General features: G+C 40.0%; 1 protein-coding gene across 4 annotated transcripts in view; it reads right to left on the reverse strand.

Moving 5' to 3' along the window:
* Positions 1–16,213, reverse strand: part of SNX16 (sorting nexin 16) — a 28,946-nt gene extending 12,733 nt beyond the window's left edge. For 3 of the 4 annotated variants that reach the window (XM_086609433.1, XM_086609431.1, XM_086609434.1), the window contains exons 1-4: positions 16,183–16,213; positions 10,905–11,371; positions 7,197–7,283; positions 1,741–1,889 (exon numbers count right to left, since the gene is read on the reverse strand). In XM_086609433.1, the coding sequence (XP_086465559.1) occupies positions 1,741–1,889; positions 7,197–7,283; positions 10,905–11,276 (608 nt within the window). In that variant the 5' untranslated portion in view covers positions 11,277–11,371; positions 16,183–16,213. Of the gene's footprint in view, positions 1–1,740; positions 1,890–7,196; positions 7,284–10,904; positions 11,372–15,380; positions 15,404–16,182 lie in introns of those variants that run through there. The other variant, XM_086609432.1, reaches the window with a different exon arrangement.
* Positions 16,214–17,502: the final 1,289 nt, after the last annotated feature.

The following is a 17,502-nucleotide window of genomic DNA, read 5'->3' on the forward strand; positions in this document are numbered from 1 at the left end:
TATGAATCATCCAGAGTATTAGCATTCTTTACTCACCTCCCTATCCCCTTGATGATTTCATATGCCCTGTTTAGCAAGCCCTTTCCCAAGATGAAAAACTAAAGAGAACAGAACTCTTCTTGCAGGCAAGTTTGTCTGTGGCTTCATCTGTTCTTGCTTGCCTTCTCTGTAGCTCTAGCAGACCCTCTTTTGAAATTGAATGCTGTGTTTCAGCACTGGGCTACATGGAAGTGTTTTTCAGATTCTCACAGCAATAACTTTTTTTTTTTCAAGTTCCTCTTCAACAATTTTTATGCAACTTTTTTACTATTGCTGAACACTGAACTGATTAATAAAACTGAATCAGTACCAATAGATATTTTCCAGGTTGTAAAAAATTGAGTTTATGATTCTGTATGTATGTACTGTCATTTTACACTTCATGACATGAAAATTAATGTTCGTCACTCAGTGCCTTGAAATCCTTCTACAATACTTCATGATCTCCTTGTTCATTCCCCTTTCCAGATACTCTGAACATCAGTGCCCATAACTATGATCCAACATTCCGTATGTAATACTCCTGCATTTCCATCAATCCTTTTCCCCTTACCTTTCAACCATTTTATATGAGCTCTCTCATAACTACTTGATTTCCCTCTGCAAAAGACATTATTGCTTTTCCATCTATTATTTTTATTTACCTGCTTGCCACTTCAAGTTTTTCATTGTAACAGTACCAAAAGTCAGACATACTAATCTCTAGTTCCAGACTCAACGGTCAAACACCTCATAAAAATGTGCCAAATGTAATAATAGTCATTCTACTAGAAAGTAAAGTAGATATGAGCATTATATGGTCTCACACCACAGCTTAGCAATTTTACATTGTAGTTTCTTTAAAATTCTTGAGGGAATTCTCTAGAGAATTTCTTACTCTTTGCTTTTAATGAAGTTTGAGATGAAGACAGTTCCTTAGATTCATTCCTCAAAGAATCTCTGGTACAGCAATCTCACAACTTAATTTCTGGTGTTGGAAAAGGTTTTTATAACGAACTGTTCTGCCTCTAGCAACCTGCTTACTAAAACACTCTTTGGCCTATATTAAAATGATTTTACATTTCATTTTCCAGAATTATGTTCTACTCATCTTCCAGCTTTGGAAGAATCTTCCACTTTGTATGAAAAAAGATACTGTTCAAAGAGACTTCTGCACTTTGTTGCTTAAACACATTATGTTTTTTAGAATCTTTTTAAGTGTTTTGATTTGTGATTTACATTTAGTTATGTAAAGCAATCAAAAAGGTACTTCTATTACTATCATGTCATGTAAATTAAAACCCTTTAGTTTAATATAAATTTTAAGAACTAATCACAAGATAGAGTAGGTACTTTCCATTATGAAAGCCTAACATTTAATCTCAATATATATTAACAGTATATCAATTCTGGATTCAGCACACACAAGAAATGTTTTAAGAGTGAACACAGGATTACTCTAATGTTTTAAATATTACAGCTTTTAGTTAGTAGTTAACCATGTACAATTCAAAATACTTCAATTCCCCTTTTTCACTTAGGTTAAGAGGGGATTAATTTAATAGGACAACAAATAATTCACATAATGACCAAATGCACAACATGAATGATAATGAAATCCCTTTCTATGTTGCTGAAAGATATACTGCTAGAGTCTAGAAGCCTATATGAGGACTTGGAACAAGAGAATTCCCAATCCACAAGCAAAGTTTAATCACATACCAGTTAGCAATATCTTTGTGAGCTACTAGGTTCTGGAGAAATGCTTGTAGTCCCAACTGTCGATCTTCCAAGAAGTCAGGATTATAATTATCCTTGAACCAGCGCTTTGGTGGAAGGGCCAACCGAAAGCCCGGAAACATATCTTTTAGCTGAAATAGAAATCAAAGCCAAATGAAGAAAACCAAGAAAAAAGTCTTGATGAAATACTGAATTTGATATTGGCACTGACTTTAGTGAGAATTATGGGATCTTTGTATCTTCTATTAAGTTCAAGCACAAGGTAAGTCTCAACTGTAAGTACAATCCAAATCATAGCACAAATTGTGGATACAGTTGTCACTTGCTGTGTTGCCTTACACAATCAAATGACGTCTCAAATTTACCATATAAAAATAGGAATGAAAAAATTTGCTTTGCTATTTAATGTCTCTGAGTCTGCTATTTAATGCTTTTGAGTCAGTAAATTTAAGAAAACTGTATGTAAGTAAAAACTATCAGATGAGTAAGCGTTCCAGTGGTGTTTCTTCTAAAGTACTCAGGGATAATAAGTACTATATAAATAAAATATATAAAAAGCCATTACACATCTACAACCCTGCAACTCATCTTTTTTGGCGGGCTAGCACAATGAGTTACAACACCTGCATTAGATACTTTTAGCAAAGAGTAGCTCCGTGTACACCTAGAATATTAAAATTTCAATATGCATGGATGCTGCTCAAACCCTAGTACTAACATGCAAAACTGTATTTTTGAGTTAGTTAAATAGTAATGGAGTATACTCAATGTCAAAAATACCTAGAATTTTTCTTTGAGTTCAGGAATGAAATATGCAAGTGAATGGAAGCATAAAATTATATAACGATGGACCTGTCCAAGGATGCCAATTCATTATTTTTCTAATATGCATGAAGATAAAAAAAACATTAACACTTTAATAAAAAACAATTTTTAGATGCCTTGTCTTAGAAGGGATGCTTGTCAAAAATCTCAAAAGAGGATTTTCAACCAACAAGAAAAAGCAAACAGGTTTTATAAAATCTAATGTTCCTCCAACTGACACAAGAATTCTTTCATCTTTTTCTGAAGACAGGATCAATTCAACTTCTGTCAGAGATGGACTGCATAAACCTAATATATTTGTATGAATGTTCCAGCAACAGCAATTCCAGAATCTGCCTTGAAAACAGTTTATTTATTTAACTACTCCTTATGGACTCTTGGAAAAAGCTAACAGGTAGCTCTTTCAACAGATTACATCTTAAAAAAGTTAAAAAAGATACTGTGGTTCAGCTAGGATCTCTGCACACAGTTTAAGGGAAGAATCGCAGTAGTGGATCACCCTTGCTCATATAAATACCATTTCACAGCAGAAGGGCACTTTTAACATCACAAGCATTGTATATTTAAATAGTCCATGATAACTACTAGTTTCCTAATTATATCATAGAATGGTTTGGGTTGGAAGAGACCTTGAAGATCATCTAGTTCCAACCCCCTTGCCACAGGCAGGGACACCTTCCACTAGACCAGGTTGCTGAAAGCCTCATCCAACCTGGCCTTGAACACCTCTGGGGATGTATTATATAACGGTTTACTGTCAAAGCCTTCCTCTGTTTCTGCATTTAATATTTAAGTATATGTTTTCCTCTTCTCTAACTGAATTTCATCTTGATATTAAGAATCTTCTTGATGTTTTTAAGTTTATCTTTGGTCATCTGAAGTTCCTTCATCTCTTACCAAGTTATCATTAATACCATATATGTAAGTATCCTCTATGCTCCATAACCCCTCTGAAGTTAAAATACTGAATAGAACTGAACCAAGAAATGATAACAAAATGAGTTCCCGTGTTAGTTATACAGAGGACCACAGATAACCACTGCTGGGAAAGCTTATCAACCACACAGATTTCTGCTTAATCGTAGTTTCACTTGTCTAGTTACGTAGATCATGTAATTTATTTCTAAGGAAAGAGCATGCCTACCCACAGATTATTCCCTTTTGCAGATGAAGAGAGTATGAGAAAGGTAGCTGCTGTCAGCAGACTAACTTTCAACAGCACAGTCTGGGGGCATGCTTTCTTGAAGGCTACTCAGACACAGCAGGAAAAAACGTGGGTCAGATAAGCTATGCTGGCTGTGATGGCTTGCTTGGATCCAGCATCTTTTCTAGATGTCTCTCCCCTACATCATCACGTGACAGATTATGCGTGTCACATGAAGCACAGTATAAGAGAGAAATGGTTAACTTCTTGGTTCTTAAGACTGGCTGTTTCATTATTTGTTCAACATCTCTACCAGCACAGTAGTAAACTTCACAAAGTGCTTTTCCCATCATTGTTTGGGACAGAAGAGTATTCTTCACGTATTTCTCCAGTTCACTAGGTGTTAACAAACAAAACCTACGCGTCTAGCCCAATGCCTGTATTTTAGCGTTTGCTCCTAACCCCTCAAATTCAGTCATGTTCCAACATCCACCAAGATAAATTTTTTGTTAATATTACAGAAAAAGACGGTATTGTAGTCTTTGCTGTACCATTCACTATTTGCTTCCCATAGTTTGCTCTCAGGTAATGGATCTATTATTTAACTGCCTCCTTCCCTACTTCTGCCTCTAATGATTTACAGAACTTTACCTATTGCTCTTCGTGTCCTGTGACATCCCATCTTGCATCTCAGCATTTCTGCCTTAGTCTTTAAAAGTATGTATTACTTTCCTTGTGCTGATCTCTATTTGCATTTTTTGTAATTACTTTTGACTTTGAGATCACTATGTGGCTTCTTGCGTACCCACACGGGCAATATCTCATCCTTCCCTTACATTGGATTACTTCGCCATCATCTTCTATTTGTCTTCTTTCAGTAGGTATGGAGTTTTCATAACCTCTTCATTGCCTAGAAAGCACATAGCTTTGACATTCAAAGAACTTGTTGCTCATACTTGCAATCTGTTCTTTTTAAGTCTTAACCTGCTGCTGCTGCTGCACTTGAATTGTTTCATTTTGAGCTCTTTTACTCCATTCATTTCTGTTTCATTAGCTGTTCCTTAATAAAAATATTTCAAAAACTAGTGGAAGTACAAAACACTTTCTAGGATCCTACTGCTATTTTGCCTTATTTAATTGACAGCTCAGGACAAATAAAGAACACTATTACCAGGTTCACTACCTGCTTCTATTAGTTGAGCTGCATTCATTTATTTAGTCCCAATTTTACCTACGCATACCCCCATTGTGACACTGTCCATATTCTCACATTTTTAGCCACTGCCAAAGTCCAACTCTCAGTTTAGTTCAGACTTGTGAATAAATATATGTCTGACACATACAACACACACTGCTCTTTTGTCTTTATCTGGTCTTCTTGAAAAGCCATTCCCCTTCTGTTAATACTTCAAGCTGATACACATAGTGATTGATTATTCAATTCAGTTGGCATTTAATGCCAAGTTCCTAATGCCATTTCAGAGAATAAACAATTTGCCACCGACCACAAAAAAATATAAGGAAAAGGAATTACAGAATAGTAACAAAACAGAAGTTTAGATGTATACTGAAAGATGAAAGAGCTTCAGTGACACAAGGGAAAACTAAAGTTCCTCCTTTTAAATAGAAATCCTAGTACCCCTAAATCAAGCTAGAAGTCAAACATTTTTGTCAAAGATTTGACTGCAAAGACTAAGGACTTCACTTGTAAAATCTAAACATTTATGCTAAAATGAATACCTGTAGCATTTTAATTTTTCAAACTACTGATAACCACACTAAAAGTCAATGCATGTAAGCCAGTTCTTGGCCTATATTTGACAAACTGTTCTATGACTCAACTTCTGCAATTTGAGTTGTAATCCCCAGAACATCATCATCATCTGACAAGAAGTCAGACTTTTGCCAATACCAAGGCATTCCTTAATTTAGGATAGACTGAATTAAAACACACAAATTTCTTCAGAAGGAAATCTCTACACTAAATCATATTCAACAATTTGTAGTAGTTTTTGACTGTACTGGTGTTTTAAAGGTAGCCTAAAAGATACCTAAACAGGTCAAACCAAGAACCCAGAGAAATGTGTAAGTTCAAGTCCATATTCAAAATTTCAGCAGAATTAAGTTCTTAGTTGATTAGCCACACTGATCCAAGGAGAAAAGGTATACCAAAAATCTCTTACTACAGGTGGAAAAAAAAAAAAGGAGTGTTAAAAAGTTACAAGTTCAAACATGAAAGAACATAATAGAAGAAAATGTGTTAAACTTGCAATGAAAGATTATTTTTTGGAGTGGACAGTAGGACAGAGAAAAGCATAATTCTGTTTTTCTACTTTTATGTTTCTATAGAAATAATGGTAAATGAGACGGCCGAACGCTATTTACCAGTGCAAAACCTCGTGCTTTTTAGACAAAGATTTTTTTGCTTCCAAATGTTCCAAAAGTATTAAGTTCCTGACCCAGAACTCCTATTTACCTGGCATCTGTTTTCAGCTTTAAAATGTGATATAATGTTCCACAATTAACTTCAAAGATGCTGAAAACAACTGAAGACTGACCAACATACAAAGAACTTATGCTCATAAAACTTCAGTCTTCCCCAACACAAGAGGACATGGAGCTGCTGGAGAAGGCCCAGAGGAGGGCCACGAAGATGATCAGAGGGCTGGAACACCTCTGCTATGAAGACAGGCTGCGAGAGCTGGGGCTGTTCAGCCTTGAGAAGAGAAGGCTCCAGGGTGATCTTATTGCAGCCTTCCAGTACTTAAAGGGGGCCTACAGGAAAGCTGGGGAGGGACTTTTTACAAGGGTATGTAGTGATAGGACGAGGGGCAATGGATTTAAACTGAAAGAGGGCAGATTTCGATTAGATATAAGGAAGAAATTTTTCACATTGAGGGTGGTGAGGCACTGGTTGCCCAGAGAAGTTGTAGATGCCCCATCCCTGGAAGTGTTCAAGGCCACGCTGGATGAGGCTTTGGGCAACCTGGTGTAGTGGAGGGTGTCCCTGCCCATGGCAGGGGGGTTGGAACTAGATGATCTTTGAGGTCCCTTCCAACCCTAACCATTCTATGATAATGAAAAAAAGCAGAGTTTGTTGCACTGAAAATGACTGAATAATTATTGGATCATTCCTGGAAAACAGTAAGGCCCCTAGTTCCATGCAGGGGATACAACTATTAGAGAGTTAATTTCCTTTATCACATAGATTAGGAATAAATATAAAATATGAAGCACACTAACAGCTTCAGATGAAGAAATATCTTCTTTACACTAGTTGTAGTTATTTCATGTGTCTTTGAGGAAATGAAGAATCATTATGTTTTTCATTCATTAATACAGTATGTGTTTTATATGCAGTAAAAGACACAAGAAAACAAAATAAGTGACAAAAATGTGAGACACAAAGAAAATGAAACATGAAGAGTGAGGCAAGTTAGCTGAGAATTTACCAGTGTATAATTCTCACCTTGTCATTAAGCCTGGAGAAGTCAGTGTATCGTCTGAAAACCACCCAACTTTCCTCTGGACTTCTTTTTACTAGTATTTTGTATACCTGTGTGGAAAAACAGGAATATCGGAAAAGCGTGCAGGGCTTCATGGTGCATTGGCTGAAAGGCTGATATTACTCTTCTTAATGAAACAAAACTTGCAAGTAAAACAAAAATCCTTAATTGTTCGTGTTTTTTTTTTTTTTAAAAAAAACACATAAGTATCAGCACAAACAGTATAAATTAGTTTCAGGATTTAAGGAAGGAGTTCCTATAATTCCTAAATGCATTCGACTATTTTCTGTCTGTAAGAAAGGGTTTGTGAAACTGCATCCAGATTTCTTCCCCAAGAAAAAACAAGTCTCAGCTATCAAAGAGGTAAGTGAAGTATGTTTTAGTGATCTACTTCAACCTTTGCCGAGTTAGTTTTACTCATTAATCCTTGAGGCCAATGTGTTTTTAAGATGACTGTAAAAATCAGTAATGTTTCATCTGACTTGGTTCACCAGGAAAAGTGATGCAGGATAAAAATAATATCTTGATTTGGTTCCATTTGTCCTGAACATCAGGTTTTGTCTTTCCAGGCAGAATATGACCTCTTTCCCAGATAACTGCATTACACTAGCACTGTAAAACTGAAGTAATAGATCCTTTGAATCAGATTTAGCAAGATAACAGCACAGCAGTATTGTTCTCCTATTTAAAACAAAATGGATAAATAAAACCACCACCATCAATAACAATAAAATTACCCTTTAGGAGGACTGATACTCAAATCCCTGAACATAATGAATCTAACAACACGCAACTTCAACTAGAAAACACTGAACAGTGTCTAGGAACATCACAACCTTACTTTCTCTAATAGAAGGAGAAAGAGGCTCTGCAATTCTACTGGGTTAGCTTTCCCAGTCCAGGTGTTCTCTAGTTAAAACAATAAAATACAAGGAAGAAAAAGATATTTTTGGAACCATAATGATAACCAATCCCTTATAGGCATTTTACGAAATTCTATTTATAACATTTTCTAATCTGTTACATAGTAAAATCTTTCCCAGTATTTCATGTTTGCACAGCAGGCTGTCTTCACTGATAAATGTATTTTTCTTGTTGCAGTCCCAGCATGTGGTAACCACAGCGTTAGCCCGCTTCTGCACGTGTGAGACTTTTTAGCAATTTTGTATTCTATAACGTATGAAGTTGCAGACAGTAACACAAACTACAGATAACTACAGTGCAAATTATGAGCAATTTTTCAGCAAGTATTTCTTTCATCTACTTTTTCAACACAGAATTCCACTTTCAAGCAGCAGCATCCGCGGAAGTCATGTACTGTGATAGTGGCAATATTTCAGTCACAGAATCACAGAATGTTAGGTATTGGAAGGGAACTCAAAGGATCATCTAGTCCAATCCCCCTGCTGGAGCAGGACCACCTAGATCAGATCACACAAGAACGCGTCCAGGTGGGTTTTGAACATCTCCAGAGTTAACGTCTCCAGTCGTTAACAAAAAGCTATTAGCTCTTAAAATCCATGCTGCAAGACATGCCCGTGAAACCAGAATTAAAATCCAATTCTTTTGTCTTACATTTTCTGCATAAATGTTTGTCCAAATGTTTAGCTCTCTTGTCATACCAAAAGTACAAGCAGAGTTTTATTTTACAAAAATTTCATAAAGTGGAACTGCTATATGTAATTGTGAAGACTCTTTGTTAGTACGCAGCAAAACATGGAGCAGCTTTGGAATATGCTTGCTGACTTACTTGCTCGTCAGTATTCTATCTATTCTATTATTTTATTCTACTAAAAGTTCTGCAAATACATTGCTTACACACGAATTTAACGAATTCAAGTAACTCTAGTCATTCATGAATTGCCTTATTCTACAAATAAAAAATATTCAATGAAAATATGCCAATATTTAGTAACAATCTCTGGCTGATCCAGCATCTCATTATCATTTCTAGTTGGCTTAAAAAAAAAGTGCTAATTGAATGCTCCAAGATTGCCAACTCATTTGAGACCAATTGCTTACTAACAGAGATGTTTTTCAGCCCAGGTTTTCTCTCCCATAAGCTTCGGCAGCTACGTGCTCCAACACGCACTAACATTTAACTTTTGAAGTTAGTACCTCACCCAGCTTAAGTAATTCAGATTCATGTTTTTGGGAACTATGAGATGCTAACAAATATTAACAAGCTTCAGCAACTGAGTCTCCTCTCTTTTACAGATTATTTTAATCTACATTTCCAGTCTTCCATCTCATTGATTTTGCATTGCAGAAGCAACCAAAATTTCTAGTACTAATTACTTGCTGGTTTTAATGCATAACAGCAAGCTTATTTTCAACATGCAACTGAAAACAAACAGTAAATTATGTGCTTTCAGAAACAAACAGAGCAATGTAAGTAGTGGATTCAGAAAGACCAAAATGCAACCAAGCATTTTAATGGTGAAAGTGGTTTCATTTGTACTGTAACCTGGCCTTCTACCTACATGACAAATTTGACCTCTTATTTTAAATACAGTTGAAGGACATTTTACACACACATTGGAATAAGCCTTGGCATATTTTCAGACTAACTCGTGTCAATACAACAACTCTAATCATTGCTTTAGATTTGAAGGTATTATCTAAAAGGAATCTACATGTAAATAAAATTTGGCTCTTCCCAAGCTACCATGCATGAAGATGTTAGAAACTAAAAAAAACTTATGACAAGACAAGCTATCATTCTCAAACAATTAAAAAGCAGCACTATTTAATTCTTTGCAGAAGAAATTTGACAATTTTACCACTATTTGAACTGTCATAAGGGCATTAGTTGCCATTTTTCTAATCTGAAGGAAAATAGGAGAAAAGTCTTCTGCTATTTCCTCCTCCTTACCTATATGTGATTAATGTCACTCTCTTGAAGTAACATAATTAATAAACAATTAGAAACAAATAACTTCCATCAGTCCCACAACCATTGCTGAATATCTCAAAGAAGTGTTTCACCACATCCACAAAAACAAATGCACAAATGCCTTAATATATTTATGGCACGTAAAAAGAATTGAATTGCCAGCTACAGTACATTTTGACAAACACCCATCAGTTAAACTGGTGTTCTGTCATGGTAAGATACTGTATATGTGACATCTCATGTTTTCAGAACAGATGAACCTGAAACATCTGAAACTGATGTTTTCAGAATCCCTTATCAGAAGCTAAATCTAGCAATGCAAGAAGCTGTAAACCACATGTTCGCACTTCAAATGTTGTATGTTACTAGTAACTGTAAAAGGCAAACATCAGTGTCTTATCATTCATTTCAAATAAAAGACTACATTTTATTTAAGATGTTTAATTATCCAGAACTTCTAGAAGTCCAATTTCACCAGGAATTGTAACTTTGCAAGGAATTCCTGACTTTTCCAGCAGAAACTGATACCTGAAGTAGAATGAATCCCTCCTATCCCACATACACAATTACAGGAAAGACTGCTTCTGAGTCTGAATTTTCCCACCTGTAGAATGGGAATGGTATTTTCAGTCAGACAGCAGTACTTTCAAGCTAAATTGGTATTTGTACAGTACTCCAACATCCCTGAACTCCAAGATTAAATACTGAAAGAGAAAGCAAAGTAGATTCAATCATTGTCTTGTCATTACAGGACTATACTACCCCCAAAACTTACAGTGAATTTTGCCCTTTCCTCCATCACCTCATAACCCAGTATAGTAGGCGTGGATGGTCGATCTTCCCAGCTCCTGGAATCTGTATTCTGTTCTATTTCTTCTACGGGCTGAGTACAGTATTCTATGGATGTATCCATACCTGTAAATTTAGTCCTAACAAGTGGACTACTACACACAGATGACGTAGAACCAATCTGGTCAGACACGCTCATCTTTTTAAAACTACCAACTGTAGAGTCCTCCGGCTGTCCTTTTGAGGAGCTGGAACTCGTTGAGATGCTCCCAAAAGAGGAGCTTCTTTGGTTTCTGTTTGTAAAGCCGGATGATGAATTTCCAATAGGAATAGGAACAGGAACATATGGTGTTGCCATCCTTCATGAAAAAAAAACAACTCAGTTTTTGGTCCAGGAGTTTAAGGTTCATTCACTGTATAAGCCATGTTTTCTCTTCTTTTCAAGAACAGTATCTGCAGTGAAGGACAGAAAATACTGTTGTAATTTTTTAACTGAAAGCAACACTAAGATACTGCTATGAAAGAATCTGCGTCAGCATTGAGACGGTACATAGCGGTACTGATGGTTAAACATTTTCACAAGGAATATGGTTTCATATAAAATGCTGCTTTTAAATTATATCTCTACAATTTGATGGACAGCTTTACAGGAGTTCTCTGTCTTTCACAACTATTAAAATAAAAATTATAGAAAGCAAGATTATGAAAGTGAGAAATCTTTTTGTCCTTTATGATTTAAGTGCTATTTTGTTTTATTGAAAAAGTTGGCAATTTTTAGGCATAATCTAAGAAGTTGCTATAGTTTTAGTATGCACAGTACAAAAGCTTTCCTCAGAATTGCTTCTGTCAGATATCCAGAGCAGACTGCCTGAGCCAAACATGCATGCAGTAACATGCATGACATGAATCAAAGACAACACAGTAAACAGCTTAGTTAAGAAACATATTTGCATATATTACATATTCACTGAACTATGATGGATTTTTTTTCAAAGCAAAATATTTTTTCAAAACAACTGTTGTATATAATGCTGCAGACATTTGTAACAATGTTTACTGTGCACATTTTCTGTAGCTTGAATTGGAGCAATTAAGTTTTACAAGCCTGCACATCAAAAGCAGTGTTGTAATAGCAGCTAGTTTTCCATTCCAGAAGATTAAAATGGAAAAAATAAGTTCAGGGAAAAGAAGGATAAATAAAGGATTTGTTATTTTTATTCAGGAACATAATTTCAAGCTAAAATTCATCTTTTGTGTACATGTGTGTGCATTTCTAAAAAAAGCAAAAGAAAATCAAGAGGGTGGTCTTAAATTGCCTAAAAAGCACCACCTCCTCATGTTAACAAAGTACCCAAAGAGGAGCTCTTACGAGACGCAAATTAGATGACGCCTCTTTGGATTAATAGGATTGGAGTCACCACCCATTTCACCCAGGAGTATAACAATCAACCACGAGGCTGCAGGTGGCTGTGAAACGGGAAACCAAACGGATTCACATCATATATATAATCAATCAACTACTGGAGCAAAAATCAAATGAGTTTCCTAATTGCCAGGGTGAAGTGATGCGTTCATTCTCTTGCTCTAATAAATCTTAGAGAACATGAATAAGGAAATAAATATAAAATGAATCAGCATCAACAAGACAGACTGAAAAATACTCTTGAAAGAACTCCTTGAGTGAAGGAAAAAACAAACTTCCTCATCCTTTCAGCTACATAGAGAAATATTCACACACACACTGTATGTCAGAAAACTCAGCGAACTTGACCAAAAAGAACAATTTCAAACTGGCAGTGTCTCCATGGGAGCACCTCTGCTTCACTGTGGGGCAAGGCTGGACACTCAGCAGCACCTGAGGGAGAAGAAACGTCATTATCATAAACCCCTGCTGATCGACTTTGCTGGTCAGGTGCCGGATTTGGAATATCCAGCAGCTTCTACTGCAGCATAGTCCTGTGTGGCTGTGTACCTTAACTCCACATGTCAGACAGCTGACCTGCTTTAGCCTCATGCAGTTTGAAAGAAGCAAGTCACACCTGTCTCAAAGACAAGACATTCTCCTGTAGCTAGACTAAGATTTAAATCCCTTTTTCCACCTTTATCTCAATAAGTCAGTATGTTTTCTGCCTCAAACAACAAACTTTGTGATGAATTTTTTTAACAGAGGTAGAAATATCAAGACATGAAGTATTCTCTGGTAGATTTTCTCTAGCAATGTTCTAGTCTGTACAAAATACCCAACAAGGAACTCCTTTTTCACTTGTCACTTCTCTTTCACATTACCAGCATAAGAAATTAAAGAATGTCCCACCCAGCTATGTTCCTGGGAGGTGTGGGATTAAATCCCTATGAACAAAACAATTCAGTTGAGTCCAAGTTTGCAATAAATCAAAGGATTTCCAAATTAAAAAAAAAGTGGTGGTTATATTCTGCTGCATGACTTTATGAATCTGAACTAGGAAAGGAAAATAAGCCCACATCTCAGGGAATGTGGTGAAGTTCAACCAGGAGTTGGTGGAATTTTGAGAAGGAAAAAGCCTGTGCTTTTCAGCGCTTCTTGAAAAAAAGAAAAAAGAGACATTTTCACCAGTTACAGTATTTGTGAACAGTGTCTTTTCTAGAAGAACTTACCTTTAAAGTGAAATGCCAGTAAAGAACTTACTATCTTGAACTTATACTCACTACTACTCTTAAACACACATGCATTACTGAAAGGCTGTACCTATACTGGCAAGGAGCACAGCTTAACACGAACGGACCTCGATGTTAAGAATCCAGCATCTACACTACACATGCTTCAGCAGCTTTTACATCAGGCAAGCTATCATTTGGTACCAATGACTGAATGCTTATTAGCAGCTGGACTGCATTAGTTCTGCTCCCAGGGTGCATCTTCTGGTTTAGTTTCTTTTGTATGCTGCAAGACCACCCCAAGTTGTGAGCTAATGCACATTAAATGGTGACAATCACAATAGTTCCTTCTAAAGGACATTCTTCACTCACACTCAGTAAACACACCCACAGATAAATAAGAGGGGCTGATTCTACCAGTAGCTCACTGATTCCTAAAACTCCGAAGAATAACAGAAAAGTATCAGGTCAAGTAAGCAAAGGGCACACCATGACATTTAACCTGATATATCTTTTCAAGAAAACAGAAAAAGAAACAAAGATATTACATTCGAACTTACCAGATTCATGAATACCTATATGTGCATATAAGCCCACCTTAAACTCTAGAAGTATCAAAACTTCCAGATATCTAAAATACTTACATGCTATGAATCACAGCAGGGTTTAAAACAGAATTAATTTGCACTTTGTGAAGGCTAAACGTTATAATGCTCAAATGAGGATCACAACCTTAGGACTCCAGCCTTTCCTATGAATATAGAGGTTTACTGCCGATTCATGCAATAAAAGGAACAGAAGATAAACCACATTGCTCCTTGCTTATGTCAGTGCAGCAAGGCAGGAAGATTTAGGTGCAGTCTGATTCTACCCAAGCTTCACTGTGGACTGGTCTCACATGTCACTGCACTAAACCAGTAGAATCATTGCACCACACCAACTTTCAGAACACAGATGACTCACCACACCTAAGAGATAATCCAGTCACTGCACTCTTTTTCTTGCCTAGATATTTCCTTACTTTACTTTTTATAAGAAACTTGTCTCCTGTTCAGTGCCTGTATTTGATTCAGTTTGATTGCCAACCATAAGACTGAAATAAAACAAAGAGAACATTTGCTGGAAGTACTGAACTGCTAGATCCGAAACAGGATAGGAGAGTCCCAGGAATCCTACCATCGCATGCTATAAAACAGTATGACACCAATTCACCCCACTGGGTGTTCACAACAATAACAGCCACCTCCCCTTTTGCGGGTAAAGCAAACAGGCTATAATAAAACCACTTTAAAAGGGTTTGCCTCCAGCTTGCAGCTATCGCAATTCCAAACCCTTTTAAGCTAATGGTTTGTATGTTCATTGAGAAACATGTAAGCCACGCGATTCAAGGATAATAGATTAGAAACAAACAATCCTTATTTAACAGTCCTAATTGGATTTAGAAGACTTTTAGCTATGCAATACTATTTGTGATCTGGTTACATACATTACGCCTCTGTTTGGACAACACAGTCAGGCTGACCTCTGTTGTTTAGGATTTAAGTGTTACTATGGAATGTCAGCTGAAGAACCAGTGGAAGATTTAACGCAACAACTTGCTGAGTTAGCTTTTATCTTTTTTTTTTTTAAATAAGCGTTTTGTGTCAACTTCAATTGAGTTACATAACGTATTTCAGCTGTTTATGATTCAAAATCGGGGCCTATTTATCACACCTCGCGTACACACAGAGGAACGCAATTCCTGACCCAAAGAGTGTTACCGAATTAGAAACAACTGAAGGGAACTCCCCTCCCAAATTCCATAGTAGGATGTGCTTACGCTGCCTACCTTTGCCTGTGATTTAATGTTCAGAAACAGATGAAAACCAAACAAAAAGCGCAGGTATCGTTCAGTCGGCCACCAGCGACCGGCACAGCCCTAAAGCGTAGGGAACCCGGGGCACGCGTGGGGCGGGCAGAGCCGCCGGGAGCGCAGCGGTTACGCCGCTGAGCGCGGCCGCCCGGTTCCGCCAGGTGCGCGGCGGCACCGCCACCGAGGGGACGCGGCTCCCGGCGGCCACGCTCGCTGGACACCGCTCACGCAGTTCCACACAACTTCAGGAGCGGCGGCCGAGCCCGCGGCACCGGAGGGGCCGGGCTGGCACAGCTGCAGGGCCCGGCAAACCTCGTCAGCTCTCACAGCTTCGGAAACCGGCACGTTTCACAGCAGCGCCGGCTGAGGAGCCACCTCCGAGGTGAGGCGCCGCTTTTAACCCCTCCCCGCCCGGGGGAAGGAGTCCGGGGGGGTTTCGTCCTGGCCGTCCCGCCCGAGCGGGAAAAGGACCGGCCCCGGCCGCGCCTCAGTCTGCGGGGCGGCCCAACCGCCCGTGGCGCTCCCCCACCGGCTGGGGCCGGCGCAACCGCCTGCGGCCGCCTCCGCACAGGTGCGCGGGCGCTGCACCACCGGCCGGCGGGGGCCGGCCGTGCCCGGCGCGGACCGGCGGTGGCAACAGGGCTCCGCTCCCCGCGCCGCCCCAGCCCGAGCTCCCCGCCACCCTCGTTCCTCTCGGTGCCGGCCGCGCCTCCTGCCCCGCTCGCCCCTTCCCGCTCGCCGGGCGGGCAGCGAGGGGAGGGCGAGCGCCCCCGCTCACCTGCTTGCCGCCGCGCTCGCCTCCCTCTGCCGCGCCACCGCCGGAGCCGCCCCTCCCCCTCGGCCGGGCCCGCCCCGCCCCTCCGCGCACCGACAGGGAGACAGGCGGCGCCCCGGGCCGGGGGGGCGGGAGAGCGGGCCGGTACCTGCGGCGCGGCGGCGGGAGGAAGCGAGCAGGGGGCGGTGGCTGCGTAGGGACCACAAGTACCGGCGGGCGCGCCCGCCGGCACAGCCTTCATGTCCCGGCAGGCCGCGCGAGGCTGCTGGCGGCGGGACTCGGCCGCGATGCATTTCGGGTGCTGTAGTTCCTTGGCGTCGCGGTGCCCGCTGGGACCTGTAGTTCCGCGGGGCTGAGGAGAGCGGGGGAGGGCCCTGGGGGCGGGGGGGTTCGCACAGCGACTGTCAGCGCTGCGGTGCGCGCAGGCTGCTCGCCCGGGCGGCCTCAGGGCCTCCAGCCTCCGGGCTGCCGTGCAGGGGGAGCGGGGAGGGGGCTCCGCGCCCCGCGGCGGGGTCAGCCTGTCCCTCGGCCAGCGGGCCCTCGGCGCCCCCGCCGCGAAAGGGAGGAAGGAGCGGGGAGGAAGGGGGCCCGCGGGCACGCAGGGAAGGGCGGTCGGTCCTCGCTGTCCTGGCTCCCGGCCGCGGAAACCCCGGGAACTCTTGCAAAGTACGGGGTGTTAACGTGATTTCGCGAAGCGTCACCGTAAGGTCCTGCTGAACCACGAGGTGGTTTTGCATGGCAGCGTTACAGGTGGAGCGCCGTGCGAAATTTCATGGATAAAAGTGATTAGTGGATTTGCTGGGGGGGAAGATGGGAGGAGGAAATAACTGTTCTTAAATAGTGGTGGAAATAAAACAGTATCTTGCTATCTCGTAGTGACCTATGTACTTAAACAGGAATATGGTATTCTGGAGAAAATGAAAACAGTACAATTTGTGTTAAACGGTGCATTTTCTTCATATATTTTATATTCTTTATACATCACTTAAAAATGTGATACCTAGGATTTCTGAGAAAGTCTTTCTGTTAAATTTTCATGTGGAGGTTACTACACCTGATTTTCTGGAATTGCTTTTCCCCCTACTTTGAATCTTTTACCAGGAAGGTACTTGAGCACTAGGGGTTTTAGGGTGTCAGCAGCCTGCTAGAACTGTAGCTGTGGCTGCTGTGTGACATCTGTCTCGTGTTCATGGTTCTGGAAGCCATTAGAGGCTTCCAGAAAATATTGCACCTCTTGTTCAAATGCCGTGCAACTGATCTGCTTGTTTATAATAAACCTGATACTTTCTGCAGGGCATGGGCACACAAATAGGTAGCAAAACT

Source organism: Tauraco erythrolophus, chromosome 3, assembly GCF_009769465.1.
Source record: "Tauraco erythrolophus isolate bTauEry1 chromosome 3, bTauEry1.pri, whole genome shotgun sequence".
In the NCBI taxonomy this organism is placed as follows: Eukaryota; Metazoa; Chordata; class Aves; order Musophagiformes; family Musophagidae; genus Tauraco; species Tauraco erythrolophus.